The sequence below is a fragment of the Phascolarctos cinereus genome, unplaced genomic scaffold, assembly GCF_003287225.1.
Source record: "Phascolarctos cinereus isolate Bilbo 61053 unplaced genomic scaffold, phaCin_HiC Scaffold_1;HRSCAF=81, whole genome shotgun sequence".
Taxonomy (NCBI): Eukaryota; Metazoa; Chordata; class Mammalia; order Diprotodontia; family Phascolarctidae; genus Phascolarctos; species Phascolarctos cinereus.
In genome coordinates this window covers 241,699,344-241,718,253 of record NW_027555514.1, presented here as the reverse complement: position 1 = coordinate 241,718,253, position 18,910 = coordinate 241,699,344, and the positions used below count along the sequence as shown (strand labels likewise).

Genomic DNA, 18,910 nt, shown 5'->3' with positions numbered 1-18,910 from the left:
GGTCAAGGAGAAAATATTGCAAGTAGCCAGTAAGAAACAATTCAAGTACTGTGGAAACACAATCAGGATAACATAAGATTTAGCAGCTTCTATATTAAAGGATCAGAGGGCTTGGGATATGACATTCCAGAGGTCAAAGGAGCTAGAATTAAAACTAAGAATCACCTACCCTGCAAAACTGAGTATAATCCATGACAGGAAAAAATGGCCATTCAATGAGATAAAGGAATTTCATGCATTCTTGAGAAAAGACAGGAGCTAAACAGAAAATTTTACTTTCAAATACAAGACTGAAGAGAAGCATGAAAAGGTAAACAGGAAAGAGAAATCATAAGGGACTTGTTAAACTGTTTACATTCCTACACAGAAAGATAATATTTGTAACTCATAAGACCTTTCTCATTATTAGGGTAATTAGAAGGAGTACATATATAGACAGAGGGCACAGGTGTGAATTGAATATGAAGGGATGATATCTAAAAAATAAAATTAAAGGGTGAAAAAGGAATGTACTGAAAGAGAAAGGGGAAGGTAGAATGGAGTAAATTATCTCACATAAAAGAAGCAAGAAAAAGCTTTTACAATTAGGGGGAAGAGGCAGAAGGTAAGAGGGTATGAGTTAACCTTACTCTCATCAGAGTTGGCTTAAAGAGGGAATGGGTATGGAACTCTGTCTTACCCTACAGGAAAATAGGGGGGAAGGGGATAAGAGAGGAGGGGATGATAGAAAGGAGGGCAGATTAGGGGAAGGAGTAATCAGAAGCAAACACTTTTGAGGAGGGACAGGGTGAAAGGAGAGAGAGAATAGAATAAATGGGGGTGGGATGGGACAGGATGGAGAGAAATATAGTTAGTCTTTTACAACATGACTATTACGGAAGTGTTTTGCATGACTACACATATATAACCTATATCGAACTGCTTGCCTTCTCAATGGGGGGGGGTTGGGAGAGAGGTAGGGAGAGAATTTGGAACTCAAAGTTTTAAAAACAAGTGTTAAAAATTGTTTTTATATGTAACTGGAACTAGGGAAAAATAAAATGCCAAATAAAATTAAAAACAAATAAAAAAGAAAAAAAAAGACATGAACAGATCATTTGACTTGTGAATACATCACAGAAAGATATATCATAGGAATCATTAAGGCATTTCATTTCATTTGTACACAAGGGGATAAAGATAAAAGAGGCACATAAAGAAACAGAAGTGATAGTGAAGGAACAAGCCTGAGAAACCATGGATCAAACCTCACAATCCCATCCCCCACCACAAGTGAATCAATATATTTTGTAGGACTAAATGACAGAATGGAAGGGCACATAAAAAAGGAGAGAAGAGGTAGAAGATAGAGGGGAATCTATGATGTGCCCTAATCAAGTAAATGGCAAAGAAGGGAAAATAACTCCTTTAGTCTCTCAGCAAGAAGAGGAGCTACAGGTAAATGGGTGAAGTGTCAAATGGAGGGAATGAAACAAGGGGACACAAAGAGAAAGATCTTATCAGTGGTGGGAAAGAGTCCCACTGAAGGATACTTCCATGTGGGGAGAGATATATTCTTTCATGGGAAATGAAGACCTTATAATGGGTATAATCTTCAGGGATTTGTTGTCCAGGGAGTCCACTTCCTTGAGTGAGTGTTGTGCCTCTCTGGACAACATTCTACCTCAGAAGGGGAATCAGTTTAGTTTTGGACACACTGGGTTTAAGACATCTATGGACATCTAGTTTGAGATGACTTAACAGGCAGTTGGAGATGCAAGACTAGAAGCTGGGAAATAATGTAGGGCTAACAAGTAGACCAGAGAGTTATCTGCATAGAGATGATAAGTAAAACCATGGAAGCTACTGAGATCACCAAATGAAATAGTATAGAGGAAGAAGAGAAGATAGCTCAGGACAGAGCCTTGGGAGATACTCACTGTTAGTAGGCATAACTTGGATGAAGATCCAGCAAAAGAGAGAGGAAAGATCAGAAGGCAGGAGAAAAAGCAGAAGGAGTGTCATGAAAACCTAGAACAGAGAGTATTAAGAAGAAGGTGATTGATAGTCTCGACGGCTGTAGAAAAGAGCAAGAACAAAGAGGACTGGTGAAAGTTCATTAGTCTTTATTAAGAGCTCATCAGTAACTACAGAGAGAGCAGTTTTTTTTTTTTGCTGAATTAGGGGGTCAGAAGCCATATTGCAGAGTATTAAGTGACTGAGAAGTGGAGGCACCTACTTATAGACAGCCTTCTCAAGTTTAGCCACAAATGGGTGGAGGGAAATGAAATGATAACTAGAAGGGATAGAAGGATAGTGAGGTTTTGTTTTTTTTTTTTTTAGAATGTAGAAGAAATGGGCATGTCTGTATCCATTAGGGAAGCAGCCAGTAGACAGAGATTGAAAATCAGTAAGAGAGTAGGGATGATAGAGAAGGAAATCTGCTGCAGATAGGATGGAATGGGATCACTTGTGGATGCAGAGATGTTTGCCTTGGCAAAGAGAAGGGCTCCCTCTTTGTGTAATGCAGAGGAAGAAGAGATGGTGGAGTAAGATAGCACTCCACTCCTGGGGGCTCACCATATTGGTGCTATATTTACTGTGGACAATAAATTAGCTTTAGTATCACTAATGTTCAGAGTTCCGGAACTCAAGCAATCCTCCTAAGGTCCCCAAATAACAGGATTACAGGCATGCACCACCTTGTCCAGCTATGTTAACACATCCTTATACAGTCCCTTCCAATTTTCTAGTATTTGCCTTATGAATTTCTCGATTCCCACATTTGCATTTCAAAGTTTATACTCAGCTCTGGTCTTTTCATCAATAATGCTTGGAAGACATCTTTTTAAAGTTTCATTTCTCCTCACATAAGATTATACTCAGTTTTCTGGACAAGTTTTCTTGGTTGTAAGCATGTATTTCTATCATATGGAATATTTTATTTCAAGCTCTCCACTCATTGGCAGCTGTAAAATTTTGTATGATACTGACACTGCTCTTTTTATGTCTGTTTATAGTATTTTTCTTCAACATGGGAAGATTTTGATTTTGGCTATGACATTTCTGGGAATTTTCATTTTGGGGTTTCTTTCAGGAGATGATCAAAAGATCTTTGGACAGTCTCTTTGCTGTAGATATTCTCTAACTTATTTGGGCAGTTTTCATTCACAAATTCTTAAAATGTGATTAGCAAGCCCTTATTTTTGGTCCTGGTTTTCAGGTAGTCCAACGATTTTAAATTATCTCTCTTTGAACTGTTTTCCAGATTAACTGTATTTTAATAGGAAATACATTTTCTTATGTATTTTTTCAGTATTTTGACTTTTAATATTTCTTGGCACATAGAGTCATCAATTTCTCTTTAATCCACATCACCAACTAAGTATTTTATCAGCAGAGTTTTGTTCAAGCCTTAGATCACTCCCATCTGCCACCTATGTTCCTACATACAGGCTGCCGAATGAATGAAGGTGGAGAAAATTATGCAGCTATTCTGACTGGGTCCACAACAAATTTATGTTACAAAACCTCAACTGGGCCCTCACTGTCACTAGGCAAACATACTATACTTCCATTAAGAACTCACTTTCCCATCTTCCACAATGGCTCTTTCAAATTTTTTCATCCCTCTTCAAACTCTCCATTGCTCCCTCTCCCTCAGAACCTTGCCTCTTATTTTACAGAATAAAATTGAGGCGATTTACTATGAGCTCCCTCTTCTCCTGTCTTCCTTTTCTTGTGCCACTTATATGCCTACTGCCACTATCTCCTCCTTTATCCACCTCACATGAAGTGGTTTTACTCCTTACCAAGGCCCACACTAGCACCTACACTAGTGATTCCATTCCTTCCAGTCTCCTTCAAACAGACTGTCCCCTCTGTCATCCCCACTCTATCATTTATTTTAAGTCTCTCATTTATCGGTTCCTTCTCCTACTGCCTACAAATATGTACCTCCCCCATCTTGAAAAAAAAAAAGAAAGGCTCTCACTGGATCCTTCCATACCCACTAAATATTGTCCTATATATCTTCTGCCCCTTCTGAAGTTAAATTCACTTTGTCTTCTCTCATTCTCTTCTTACCCCTTTCAATCTGGCTTCTAACCTCATCATTCCATGCCAAACTACTATCTTTAAAGTTATCAATGATCTTTTAATTACCAATTCCAATGACCTTACTCAATCATCATTCCCCTAAACTCTCTGTAGTTTTTGTTGTTGTTTTTTAAAACTTTTATTTAGTATTTTATTTTCCCCAGTTCCATGTAAAAACAATTTTAACATTTACTTTTAAAACTTTGAGTTCCAAATTCTCTTCCTTCCTCCTTTCTCCCCTCCACATTGAGAAATCAAGCAATTCAATATAGGCTACACATATGTACTCATGCAAAACATTTCATATTAGTCATGTTGTGAAAGAAAACATAAACCAAAAACAAACCAAAAAAAATCAAGAAAAATAAAGTAAAAAAAAAGTGCCTCAATCTGTATCCAGACACCATCAGTTCTTTCTTTGAGGATGAATAACATTTTTCATCATAAGTCCTTCTGAGTTATCTTGGATTGTTGGATTGCTGAGAATAGTTGAGTCACTCACAGCTGATCATCTTACAGTACTACTGTTACTTTGTACACAGTACATTTCACTTTGCATCAGCTCATGTAAGTCTTTTCAGGTTTTTTGGAGAGCATCCTGCTCATCATTTCTTATCGCACGATAGTATTCCATCATAATCATATACCACAATTTGTTCAGCCATTCTCTAGTTGATGGCCATCCCCTCTATTTCCAATTCTTTGCCACCAGAATATACACATAAATATTTGTGTACACATAGGTCCATTTCTTTTTTATGTATCTCTTTTGGGATACAGACTTAGTAGTGGTATTGCTAGGTCAAAGGGTATGCCTGATTTTATAGCCCTTTGGGCATAGTTCCAAATCGCTCTACAGAGTAGTTGAATCAGTTCAGTACTCCAACAATGATGCATTAATGGTTTATTTTTCCCACATCCCCTCCAACATTTGTCATTTTCCTTTTCTGTCCTATTAGCCAACCTAATAGGTATGGGGTAGTACCTCAGAATTGTTTTAATTTGCATTCTTCCAACCAATAGTGAGTAAGAGAATTTTTTTTCATATAACTATAGTTAGCTTTGATTACTTCATCTGAAAACTGTTCATATCTTTTTATTTTATTTTATTTTATTTATCAATTGGGGAATGGCTTTTCTTTTATAAATTTGACTGAGTTCTCTACATGTTTGAGAAATGCAGCCTTTATCAGAGAAACTTGTTTTAAACTTTTTTTTTTTTCACAATTACTATTCCTAGCTGTATTTCCCTCCATCCTAACTCAGTTTTGCTGGGTAGGTGATTCTTGGTTGTAATCTTATCTCCTTTGACCTCTGAAATATTATATTCCAAGCCCTCTGGTCCCTTAATGTAGAAGCTGCTAAATCTTGTGTTATCCTGATTGTATTTCCACAATACTTGAATCGTTTCTTTCTCGCTGCTTGCAACATTTTCTCCTTGACCCAGGAAGTCTGGAATTTGGCTTTAATATTCCTACAGGTTTTTCTTCGAGGATCTCTTTCAGAAGGTGATTGGTAGATTCTTTCCATTTCTATCTTACACTCTGGTTCTAGAATATCAGGGCAGTTTTCCTTGATAATTTCTTGAAGGATGATGTCTAGGCTCTTTTTTTGATCATGGCTTTCAGATAGTCTAATCATTTTTATGTTATCTCTCCTGGATCTATTTTCCAGGTCAGTTGATTTTCCAATGAGATATTTCACATTGTCCTCCATTTTTTCATTCTTTTGGTTTTGTTTTATGGTTTCTTGATTCTCATAAAGTCATCAGCTTCCATTTGCTCCATTCTAATTTTTAAGGAAGTATTTTCTTCAGTGAGCTTTTGGACTTCCTTTTCCATTGGCCAATTCTGCTTTTGAAGGCATCTTCTCCTCACTGGCCTTTTGGACCTCTTTTGCCATTTGGGTTAGGCTATTTTTTAAGGTGTTATTTTCTTGAGTATTTTTCCGGGTCTCCTTTAGCAAGCTGTTGACTTGTTTTTCATGATTTTCTTGCATCACTCTCACTTCTCTTTCCAGTTTTTCCTCTACTTCTCTTACTTGCTTCTCAAAATCCCTTTTGAGCTCTTCCAAGGTCTAGGACTGATTCATATTTTTCTTGGAGGCTTTGGATGTAGGAGCTTTGACTTTGTTGTCTTCTTTTGGTTATATGTTTTCATCTTCTTTATCACCAAAGAAAGATTCTATGGTCTGACTTTTTTTTTGGGGGGCGGGGGCTGTTTGCTTATGATCCCAGCCAAATACTTGACTTTTAAACTCTTTGTTAAGGTAGGAGTCTGCTTCCAGTGTGGAGAATGTACTGTCCCAAGCTTCAGGAGTTTGTACAGTTGTTTTCAGAGACACTTCCAGGGACCTGTAAATTTTCAGTTCTTCCACGGTGGTATGATCAAAGGCAAGGTGCTTACTCCTTTCCTGGCCTGTGCTCTGGTCTATGAGAGACCACAAGCACTTTTTTCTGCTTTGGAACTGGGTGGGGGAGATTTCCTCTGCACCACCACCGCCACAAGCTCCACCACAGCAGTGCTCCTCCTCACCCCAGGACTTGCCACCCTGAACTGTGACCCAGAACTAAGCACAGGTAAGGTAAGGGAATCCTGCCTCAGTGCCATCAAAGAGATCCCTGCAATCTCCCTCTGATCAGCCACTTGATCCCCCCTCCATCTGTGGGCCAAGATCTCCAGAAGCAGCTGCAGCCCTGGGGTGGTGCTGGGACTGGGGCCGGACCAAGATCCTCTCTCACCAAGGTCAGACAAACCTTTCCTACTGATCTTCTAAGTTATCTTTGGTGTTTGTGAGTTGAGAAGTCTGGAAACCTCCACAGCTGCCCATGATTCAGTCCCCTGTGGCCCACTCGCTGTGCAGCTATTTTCAGAGATACTTCTAGGGATCTGTAATTTTTCAGTTCTTCCAACGTGGTATGATTTAAAGAGAGGTGTGTTTATTATTCTCCCGGCCTGTGTTCAGTGTGCGACCACAAGCACTCTTTTTCTGCCCTGGAATTGTGAGGAGGGTTCTCCCTCCACTGTGGTTGCAAGCTGGGGTGTGCTAGTGCTCCTTTTTGCCCCAGAATTGCCATGTAGGACTGCAACCCAGCTCTGAGTATGGGCAAAGCAACAGAGTACTGCATCCCAGCACATGCAAAGAGACCCCTATAATCTCCTTTTGATCAGTAGTTCAACTCCCTTACAGTCTGTGGCCTGAGAACTAAGGAAATAGTTGCTGTCACTGCTGAAATCAGCAGCTCCCAAAGCCTGCTCCTAGTTTGCTGGGTCTGAGTCTGTGCTGGCATTGCCTGTGCTGGACTGTGCTCCACTCTCACCCAGGTGTGTCAGACCTTTCCTGCTGACTTTCTTTGGCTTTGGCTGGGAAATTATTTCATTCCATCTGTTTGTGGGTTCTGCTGCTCCTGGAATTTTTATGGTATTATTTAAAGGGATTCACAGGGATTTTGGGGAGAGCCCAGGTGAGTCACTGCCTTTTCTTTCATCTTGGCTCCACTCTCTATAGCTTTTTTCACTGTTGATCATCCTCTTCTCCTGAGCTCTAAATACAATCCTAACTTCTACCTGAAGTCATTCCCAGCCTCTCTTGATTCTTTCTTCTCTCTAGGTTTTTGGCATATCACTCTCCCTTAGTCCTCCTCCTACCTACTTAGAGGGCAGCTCCTTCTCAGTCTCCTCTGCTGGATGCTTATCCAGATCACACTCTCTAACTCTTAAGTGTCCCACAGGATTCTGTCACGGACCTTCTTGTCTTCTCACTCTATACTACTGAGTGACCTCATTTGCTCCCATGGATTTCACTGCAACTTCATGATTCTCAAATCTGTTTATCCTGCCCTAATCACTCTGCTTACCTCCAATGTGACATCTTTAACTTCCTTTTGGACATCTCAAACTCAACATATCCAAAATTGTACTCATTCTATTAACCCCTAACCCTTCCTGCCTCCTAACTTCCCTATTACTCTTGAGGGCCACAACAGCTTCTCATTATTTCAGGTCCACAACCTAGAGGTCATCCTTGACTCCTCGCTATCTCACCCCTCCCATATCCAATCTGTTGCCAAGGGCTGTCAATTTTATTTTTGCAACCTCTCAAATACGCCCCCTTCTGTCCTCTAGTGAAGCCCCTGATCACCTCACATCTCAACTATTGCAACAGCTAGCTATAGGTATGCCCACCACAATTCTCCTCGCTTTAATCTGTCCTCCATTTAGCCACTAAAGTGATTTTCCTAAAGCACAGATCCAACCATGTCACCACCCTACTCAATAAACGTTAATGACTCCCTTTCACTTCTAGGATCAAATGAAAAGTACTTTGGTGGTTAAAGTCTTTCATAACACAACCCCTTCCTACCTTCCTAGTCTTCTTACACCTTCCTCCATGCAACATACTCTTTGATCCAGTGGCACTGGCCTCCCTGTCATGAACAAGACATTCCATCTCTCAACTATGAGTCTTGCTCTGGCTGTCCGTCATGCCTGGAATGTTCTCCTTCCTCCTCTCCACCTGATGGCTTCTCTTAAATCTACAGGATGCCTTTCTTAATCCTAGTACCTTCCTTCTTTTTAATTAGTTTCCCAATTTTCTCATATATAGCTTGTTTTTTAAAAAATATTTTGCTTATCTTCCCCATTAGACTGAGCTCCTTGAAGGTAATACTATCTTTTTGTATCCTCAACATTTAGCACAGCACCTATCATATAGTAAATACTTAATAAATGTTTATTGATTACCATTTCTTTTCTAGTTCTTTATTATAGGCCTCTCGTTTCATTTACATTAACTTTTTAAAAAATACCTGTCTTATTTCTTCCAATAATCTTAGTTAACCTTATTCCCAAACCGTGTTTTTCTTTGAAGTTTCTCTTATAGAAGTTTTAGTATTATCTTCTTCTTCTTGGTTTGCATTTTGGTTGTTTCTGGTTGTCTGCAGTGCTTAGAACAGTGTCCAGCACTTACAGCACAGTGCCTGACATATAATATGTATGTTATATATATACACACATACACATACACATATGGAGGGAGAGAGACAGAGAAAGTTATATAATAGCTCCCTATCATTTATGTTTTGCTTTTCTTTTTTAACTTATTCTCCCAGCTTACTTCTTGAATTTGGACTTCATGCTAGGGCTAAGATCTGTGCACCTGTGAAGGGAGTACTGGGGTCTGATATGCTACTTATCTGTATTATCTGGGATCCTACCATTGCTTCTCCCAGTACATTATCATCAACAACCTAAATCCCAGAGGTTGCCAACTTTTGGCAGGCCCTAAGTAGTCTTATCTATGAAAAGGTCTAACTACTGCCCTCCTGGTGTAAGCTTTGTAACTTTGTAAGCTCTCACCCTGTAATCTGGGTTTAGATAATACAAATGCAACCTTATTCTTGGTTGGAGGTGCAGTAGACATTTCCTATCCTTTGCCTCATCTGCTAGCTGACAGGTTCTGACTCATCCCTGGTTTGCCGTCCCTACCCCTGTCACTCAGCTATAGGCCCTAGCCCAGGTGTTGGACTTAATCACTTGTCTTAGGGTCAGAGTATAGAACTGCAGAGCCAATGCTGGTCAGTAGTCTCTGCCTGGGTTACTTGCCTATGGACTGAATTCATGATCTTAAGCTAGAAAAACCATATTTAAATAGTGCTGTATGGTTTTCAAAGAACTTTCTTCAAAACAACCCTTTGAGATAATTTTATTTTCTTCATTAAAGATTATTTATTTTGACATTTTAAAAAATTTTGAGTTCTAAATTCTTTCCCTCTAGACCAGACCCTCTCCTCCCCCATTAAGAAGGCAAACAATTTGATAAGTCATGGAAAAGATATTCCCATATTAGTCATGCTACAAAAAAAAGCAAGAAAAATAAAGTGAAGAAAGTATGTTTCAATCTGCATGCAGAGTTCATCAGATCTCTCCAGAAGTAGACAGCCTTTTTCATCATGAGTCCTTTGTCTTGGATCATTGTTTTTATCAGAGTAGTTAAATCCTTTACAATTGATCATTGTTACAATTTATTGTTGCTAGGCACAATGTTCTCCTGGTTCTGCTCACCGTACTTTGTATCAGTTCATTAAGTCTTTCCAGGTTTTTCTGAAAGCATCCTGCTCATAATTTCTTATAGCACTATAGTACTCCATCACAAACACATGCTACAACTTGTTCAGCCATTCCCCAATTGATGAGAATCCCCTTGATTTTCCAATTCTTTGCCATCACAAAAAGAGCTCCTGTAAATATTATTGTACACATAAGTCCCTTTCCTTTTTCTTTGATATCTTTGGGATACAAACTCAGTAGTGTTATTGCTGAGTCAAAGGGTATGCACAGTTTTTTAGCCCTTTGGGTAGAGTTCCAAATTGTTCTTCAGAATGGTTGGACACTGTTGGTAGAACTAAGAACTGCTCCAACCATTCTGGAGAACAATTTGGTGTGAGCTCACATCTCAGAGTTTTAATTTGCATTTTTTAAATCAATAGTGATTTAGGGCATTATTTTCATGTGTCTATTTATAGCTTTGATTTCTTCTTCTGAAAACTTCCTGTTCATATCCTTTGACCATTTATCAATTGAGGAATGGCTCCTATTTTTATAAGTTTAGTTTAGTTCCCTATATATGTTAGAAATGAGGTCTTTATCAGAGAAACTTGCTATAAATTTATCTCCCTCTGCCCAGTTTCCTACTTTCCCTCTAACTTTGGCTATATTGGTTTTGTTTGTGAAAAACTTCTTTAAATTTAATGTAATTAAATTATCCATTTTACTTCCTGTGATCCTCTCTCTTGTTTAGTCAAAAAGTCTTCACTTATTCAAAGATCTGACAGGTATATTTTTTCCACTCTCCCCTAATTTATTTATGATATCATTCCTTATGTTTAAAACACGTACATATTTTGACCTTCTCTTGGTATAGTTTTAGATGTTTGTCTACACCTAGCTTCTGTACTAGTTTTCCACTGATCTACCACTCTATTTCTTAGCCAGTTCCACAGCGTTTTGATGACTACCAATTTGTAATAGAGTTTGCAATCTGGTACTGCTAGGCTGCCTTTCTTTTAAAAAAAAATAATACATTGATAGTCTTGACCTTTTACTCTTCCAGATGAACTTTTAAAAATTATTTTTTGAGCTCTATAATCTAATTCTTGGATAATTACACTGAATAAGTAAATTAACTTAGGTAGAATTGTCATCTTTGTTATTTTGACTTGGCCTACCCATGAGCAATTAATGTTTCTCCAACTGTTTAAAACTGTCTTCATTTGTGTGAAAAGTGTTTCATAATTTTTGTTCATGTAGTCACTGGGTTAGTCTTGCCAGATGGATTCCTAGTATTTTATACTGACTGAAGCTATTTTAAGTGGAATTTCTCTTTCTTTCTCTTCCTTCTGGACTTTTTTGGTAATATAGAAATGCTGATGATTTATGTGGATTTATCACATATCTTGCAACTCTGCTAAAGTTGTTAATTGGTTAAACTAGTTTTTTTGGTTGATTCTATAGGGCTCTCTAACTATATCATCACATCATCTGTAAAGTGTAAATTTTGTTTGTTCATTACCTATTCTTATTCCTTATATTTATTTTTCTTGGCTTATTGCTATAGCTAATATTTTGAGTACAATATTGAATAATAATGGTGACAATGGACATCCTTGCCACATGCCTTATCTTACTGGGAAGGCTTCTAGTTTATCTCTAACACAGATGTTTGCTGATGGTTTTAGATAGTGACTACTTATCATTTTAAGAAAGGTTTTCACTTATTTATATACTTTCTGGTGCTTTTAAAAGGAATGTATGTTGAATTTTGCCAAAAGCTTTTTCTGCATCTATTGATAATCGTGATTTTTCTTGTTTTTGTTATTGATATAGTCAATTATGCAGATATTTTTTTCTAATATTAAACCAGCCCTGCATTCCTGGCATAAATCTTACATGGTCATAATGTATGACCTGTATGATATATTGCCATTAATCTTCTTGCTAGTATTTTATTTAAAAATTTTTGCATCAATATTCTTTTCTTTCTCTGTTTTTGTTCTTTCTGGTTTAGATATCATAACCATATTTATGTCATAAAAGGAATTTGACAGGACTCCTTCTTTGTCCACTTTCCCAAATAATTTATATAGTATTATAATTAACTGTTCCTTAAATGTTTGGTACATTTCACTGATAAGTCCATCTGGGCCTACAGACTTTTTTCTTGGTAAGCTCATTTATGGCTTGTTCAATTTATTTTTCCAAGATAGGGTTATTTAAGTATTTTACTTGCACTTCTATTCATCTAGGCAATTTATATTTTTGTAAGTATATATCCATTTCACTTAGATTGTTAGTTTTACAGGCATATAATTGGGTAAATAGCTCCTGATTGTTTTACTTTTTTCTTCATTGTTAATATATTATCCATTTCCATTTTTAATACTGAAATTTTAGTTTTCTTTTAAAAATAAAATTAAGCATTGGTTTATCCATTTCATTGTTTATTCTCATAATAAACCAGCTCTGTGTTCTGTGCTCTGGTGCTTACCCAGGAAGGGACCCTGATCCCTTATAGCCACAAGCACTACTTCTCCTCAGGGTCTCTGCTTCTTGTGACCACAAGTGCTCCTCTTCACCTTGGAACTGTGACCCAGAAATGGGTCTGAGAAATGGAATTGCAAAACTGTTGCCCAGTCCTATGCCAAATGCTGCACAAGGGTCCCTTATAATAATTTTTTTCTAACCGATTGTCCAATTCCCTTACTATCTCTTGGTTGAGAGTTCATGAAGCTGTTGCTGTTGCTGTCATAGCTGCCTCCAAGTTCCACAGCTGGTGTTGACACTGCATGTGCTCTAGACCCACTCCCAACTCAGTCTCACAGACCTCTACTTCCAACCTCCTAAAGTGTCTTGGGCTGGAAAAATGTCTCATTCTGACCTGGCTCTCCTGCTACAGAATTTGATTTGATTTGTTGTTTTAAAGTTGTTAGGAGGGGGATGTGGGAGAACTTGGCTATAAAGCTTCCTCTACTCCATCATCTTCACTCCCTAGTGGCGAATCTTCATCCTGTGAGGAATAATTTGATTTTTTGCAAACAGCCAGAAGTTATTTGATCCTGTCTACCAAGCATCCATAATTTAAAGCCAAATCATCATCATCACTGTTTTCATCACTTGTTCATTCATTTGTTCATTCAACAAATACATTAAACATCTACTATGATCAAGGTCCTTTGGTACATGATGTAGCAAATTCAAGAAGAATGAGATACAGTCACTGTCTTCAAGAAACATGTAAAGTGCCTAGCTCATGGTAGACACATAGTAAATGTTGATGGCCTTCCTACTTTCACTGTTTAACAGCATAATGTACTATATGCTTGAAGAAATAAGAATATAAATGAGACAGGATTAGAACTTGTACTCTAGGAGTTAACAGGTTAGTAGACCTGAAAAGCTGACATGTAGAATTTATAGATAACTAGAAAGCAATCGAAAATTTTAAATTGATACCTTTTTAAAATATTATCTCCATTTCCCACTATGGGCAGCTAGGTGGTGCAGTGGATAGAGTAGAGTGTCTGACCTGGAGTCAGGAAGACTCATCTTCCTGAGTTCAAATCTACCCTCAGATGCTTACTAGTTGTATGACTCTGGACAGATCACTTAACCCTGTTTGCCTCAGTTACTCATCTGCAAAATAAGCTGGAGAAAGAAATGGTAAACCACTTCAGTATCTTTGCCAGGAAAACCCCAAATGGGGTCATGAAGAATTGGACACGACTGAAAGTACTCAACAACAACATGCTCTCATCTTCTCCTCCTGCTTTCTACAAAATTCCATTTTTAGATGCTGCTTGTGTATTCACATTCTATATACGGTTGCTGAAGCTAATGCTCAAGGCCCACTGATTTTTCATACCAACAAGCCTGAACTCTATATACAAATAAAATATGCAGATAACTATCTCTGCATGTTAATTCAGTAACTGGCAGCAGTACCTAATCAATGGTCCCTTTAATAATTTTTATTTCAGGTCCTTTCCAATACTATGATTTTAAGACTATGACATAAGAGGTTCCTAAGAGATAAGAGTTTGATGTTCTCCTATTTACATAAAATGACTCCTCAAATTTTTGCCTGCATTGTTTCCCTATAACATTCTATTTTTTAAACATATTTTACATTTGTATAGCATTCTACAATTTATAAAGCCTTTTTACAAATGAACTATGTAATTTGGGGAAACAGTTTAGGAAAATGTATTGGATTTTGAAATCTTCAAACAATTTACCAAGTTGCTCTGGCCAAAGAACAACAATGACAATGACAGCAATGGTAGTAATTAATAATAGTAATAATCACTTGGTGGCCAATCTTCTCTTGATGATATTTCTTGAATTTATATTGGTTTTTGGACAAAAGTAGCACAGTACATAGACAAGAATATATTCAAAGCCTCTTCAGCCTGGTAGGACCCAACAGAGATTGTACTCTGCTGACACTGCTTTTGAGAGCCCTAGGCCACAACCAAACCATGGTGAAATAATATAAGAGGAGGACTTTTGTTGATCTTCACCAGTAGAGTTCATTAAACTAAGCCACAATGGAGCTCTAATCTTTATCAATAGATAAAATTACAGCTTTGAGATAAAAATATTAAAACAATCATTATAAATAACTTACCTTAGTACATAGTTACATATGAAATGTGCTGCATTTAGAACAGTTCCAACACTAGGACAATCAATAATAGCACAGCCAATTTTGTAGGTAGTATCCCAAACAATCTAAAAGACAATTTCAAAACAAAACCTATAGTTAAATCCTTCTAGTTTACTATTGTGGACAGACATGAAATAGGTCACAAACTTCTGTGTTTGTATGTCAGTAGGAAGAAAAGAATGTTGCTGAACAAAAACTAAAACACTGTTCTGAGAGTTGTTTAACGGATCGAATACAAAAAACCTAAAGCTATTTGTTTAGAAGCTGAAACAGTTAAGGTGTCTTCTATCAGAGTCCTTGAGATAGTGTGCTATACCCCATATGGTTAACACTACCAAGAGTCTTTTTATTAACTTACTTGACAAAATTGTTCTATCCTGATCTAAAACATTCTTTATTCATAGCTCCTTAAACATAATTTCCAGGATTAAGCTTGAGAACATATAAAAGGTCCTATATCATGTCTGTTTATCAGATTCCAACTTAAGACTAAAGAGCCTGAGAACTCTCCCTGAAGACTGCTCATAAATAAATGTGCCCCTAACAATACTGATTTCAAATATTACATGAAAACTATTATAGGCTAGGCCTACATTTGGCCTATTCCAATAGATACAAAGTTTTTTTTCCTTTTTCTTTTTAAAAATCCAGCTATCACTCATGAACCATTTAAAATTCAGTGAAAACTACTTTAATAACAGAATATTTAAAGCACACAATGCAAGAATTTTAAAAAAGATATAAAATACAATTATCCTTTGCACTCACTGAATTAGGAAGTGAAAGAGGGTACCAGTAGGCAACTGGAATTCAGGAAAAGTTTCATGACAATTTCCCCCACCCTTAAGCTAAACCTTTTATAGTTCTAACCACAATAATGTAGGGAAAAAAATCACTTTCTATAGAATTTTTCAACCAATGAATCTCATATACAATGGAGTTCATTTTCCTTTTTATGTACAGAAATAAAATACATTACAGTGCAAGGGACAGCATCATTTTTGGCTACTAATTCCTCTTATAGAATTATATAACTTACTGAATGATATCTGAGAACCTACTTAAGTCAGAGGGGAAAAGAGAAAAATAGTAGAAATTGAAAAGAATTAGAAAAATGGAATGTAGGATTCTTGACAGCACTTGTCATTTTTTATCACCATTATTCCATCTTCCGCATTCCCCTTAGCTCTCCCCCAACCTAAAGATAAACGTACTACCTTGTAACAAAGAAGTATAGCCACACAAAACAGGTCCACAGAGTGCTATGTCTAAAAATGCATATCTCATTTTGTACCTCTAGTCCACCACGTCTCTGCCAAGAGATAATGATTAAATGGCAGAGGAGGAAGCGCTGGGCCTACAATTATGAAGACTCAAATCCAAATTTGGCCTCAAACACTTAACTAGCTGTGTGACCTTGAGCAAGTTACTTTACCTCTGTTTTACCTCAATTTTCTTATCTGTAAGATGGGGATGATAATAATAGCTACTCTCAAGGTTGTGAGGTCAGTTGAGATAAGAATTATAAAGCGCTTAGCACAGTTTCTGGCATATAGTAAGTACTATATAAATGTTAGCTAGTATTATCATTATTGCTAATATTACTTCACAGGGTTTTTGTGAGGATCAAATGAGATAATTGTAAAGGACTTAGAAGAGTGCCTAGAACATAGCAGGTGCAATATAAATGCTAGCTATTATCATTACACTTTTGAATTTATGATTTGTGGTTGCATTGATCGTAGTTCTTAATTCTTTTAGTTGTTCTAGTAATTGCATAAATCATTCTATTGTTTCTACTCATTTCACTATGCATTAGTTCATATAAGGACTGTAGTATATGGTATGAGACAATGGTCTAAACTTAATTCCTACCAGCCTCCTTTCTCATATTCCCAACATTTTTTTTGTTGAATAGTGAGTGCTTATACCCCAGCAGTTGAGAATTGTTGAGTTTAGTAAACACTATGACAAAACATTTGATTACTACTGAATCTTGTGAACCAAATCTGTTCCATCAGTCAACTTTTTTGTAGTATAATTTTAGATCTGGTACAGCTGGCAACTTCCCCCAACAACAACAACAAAAAAATTCCTTCCCAATTATTTTCATTATTTTCTTCAAGATTCTTGACCTCGTTTCTCCAGATGAATTTTACTATTTTAAGAGTTATGTAAATAACCTCTTTGATGATTTGATTGCTTCTGCAATGAAGGCATAAATTAATTTAGATACCATTGTCATTTTATTATATTGTCACTTCCCAACACGAACAATTAATCTCTCTACAATTATTTAAGCATGTCTTTATTTCTATGGAATGTTTTATAGTTGCATTCATATAATTCCTAGCCATGTCTTAATAAATGGATCACCAAATAGTGATATAGCTTCTGTAGTTATTTTTAATTGTATGTCTTTTTTGATCTTTTCTTTATGGGTATAGGTAGTAATCTATAGAAAGGTTTGTGGGTTTTTTTGAGTACCTTTTATATCCTGTTACCTTGCTGAAATTATTGTTTGATTTAATTTTAAATTAAATTTTTAGTGTTCCCTAAGTAAACCAGTATACAGTCCACAAAAAGCTAAAATGTGGGGGTTTTTTGCCTATAATTATTCTCCAAATTTTTTTTTGTTGTTACTATAGCTACCAATTCCTATATTGTATTAAATAAGAATGGTGACAGTGTATTGCCTTACTTTTTCTCTAATCTTATTGGAAAGGCTCCTGGAGTTTCTTTAATATAGATAAAGCTAACACTTGATTTTAGACAGGCATTTTATTCTATATTAAGGAAAAGTCTATTCTTTTGCTTTTCAATGATTTTTTAAAAACAATGATTGGGTGTAATAGTTTATCAAAGCATTTTTTGCATTTGTTCATAAAATCATGTACTTTGAGGTTATTAATGGTCATCCACTACACTTATAATTCTGATAATATTGAATGAACTTCTGTATTCTTGGCATATATGCAACCTGGTCAGAGCATATAATCTTTTTAATAGGTTATTGTAGCTACCTTGCTAACATTTTATTAAATATCTTAAGTCAGTATTCATTAGAAATATTGGTCTATAATTTTCCTTCTCTGCTTCATTTTTCCTTAATCTAGATTTTAATATCACATTTGTCTCATTGAAGACTGGTAGGATTCTTTCTTTCCAGACACGTACATTGTAGGAATTAATTTTTCCTTGAACGTTAAATCAAATTCACTTTTAAATGTATCTGGCCCTGCGTAATTTTTCTTTAGGAGTTCCTTTATTGCTCATTCAATTTTTTTCTATGACTGACTTATTTAAATTCTCTAGCTCTTGGCCTGTTAAACTTAGTACTTTATGTTTTTTGTTAATATTCGTCCATGTCATTTATCAGTTTTATTGGCTAAAGTTTATAATAATTTCCTTTACTTCTTCATTTGTTGTGAATTCTTTTTTAAATTTTTAAAAAAACCTGACAATTTAGCTTTACTCATTCTAAAATAAGATTAGCTAACAATCTATTTTATTAGGGTTTTTTTATTCCAAGTTTTAATGATATTATCAATTTAATGTTTTCTTTTCAATTTTATATCTTCTTTAATTTCAGACTTATTTTTGTGTTTCCTTCTTTTTTTTTTCTGGACAATACTTATTCTTATTTACTTGGTCTTTCCTAAGTGATTACAGATCTTTTACAGGAAGACCTAAAATGTTTTGGAGCTTGATGCAAGCAGCACAATATTATCCACGAACATCTAGAGGAATCCATCATTCACAGAAAATCCCTCTTCAATTTGAATTCTGTGCCCATATTGAGGCAAATACCTTTGACACACATTTATCTTCCTATTTTATGCCTCATCTGATTTTATCCATTGAATAATTTCTAATTTTTTTTATCTTCCAAGAAACCTTGGATTATTTTTATGTATGAATGTAACACGCCTTGATGTAAAAGTGTCCATAATCCAGCATTTTGTTCTACTGAAACAGATGGTTTTGCATACTCTACAATGAGCATGATGAGATCTTATATTTTTCTAGGTCTTTTAGTTAGTTGTGAAATGGTAAAGAAGCGAGCTGCTGTTGAATAAATCCTCATTGGAAATGTCTTTGATCCATTAAT

At 36.3% G+C, this 18,910-nt stretch overlaps 1 protein-coding gene across 1 annotated transcript in view; it reads right to left on the bottom strand.

The window, feature by feature from the left end:
* The window catches only part of LOC110195917 (GLIPR1 like 2), a 53,579-nt gene that overhangs the window by 15,717 nt on the left and 18,952 nt on the right, over positions 1–18,910 (bottom strand). Inside the window, exon 5 of the mRNA XM_078150372.1 lies at positions 14,761–14,864. Coding sequence (XP_078006498.1) covers positions 14,761–14,864 — 104 coding nt within the window. The remainder of the gene's footprint in view (positions 1–14,760; positions 14,865–18,910) is intronic.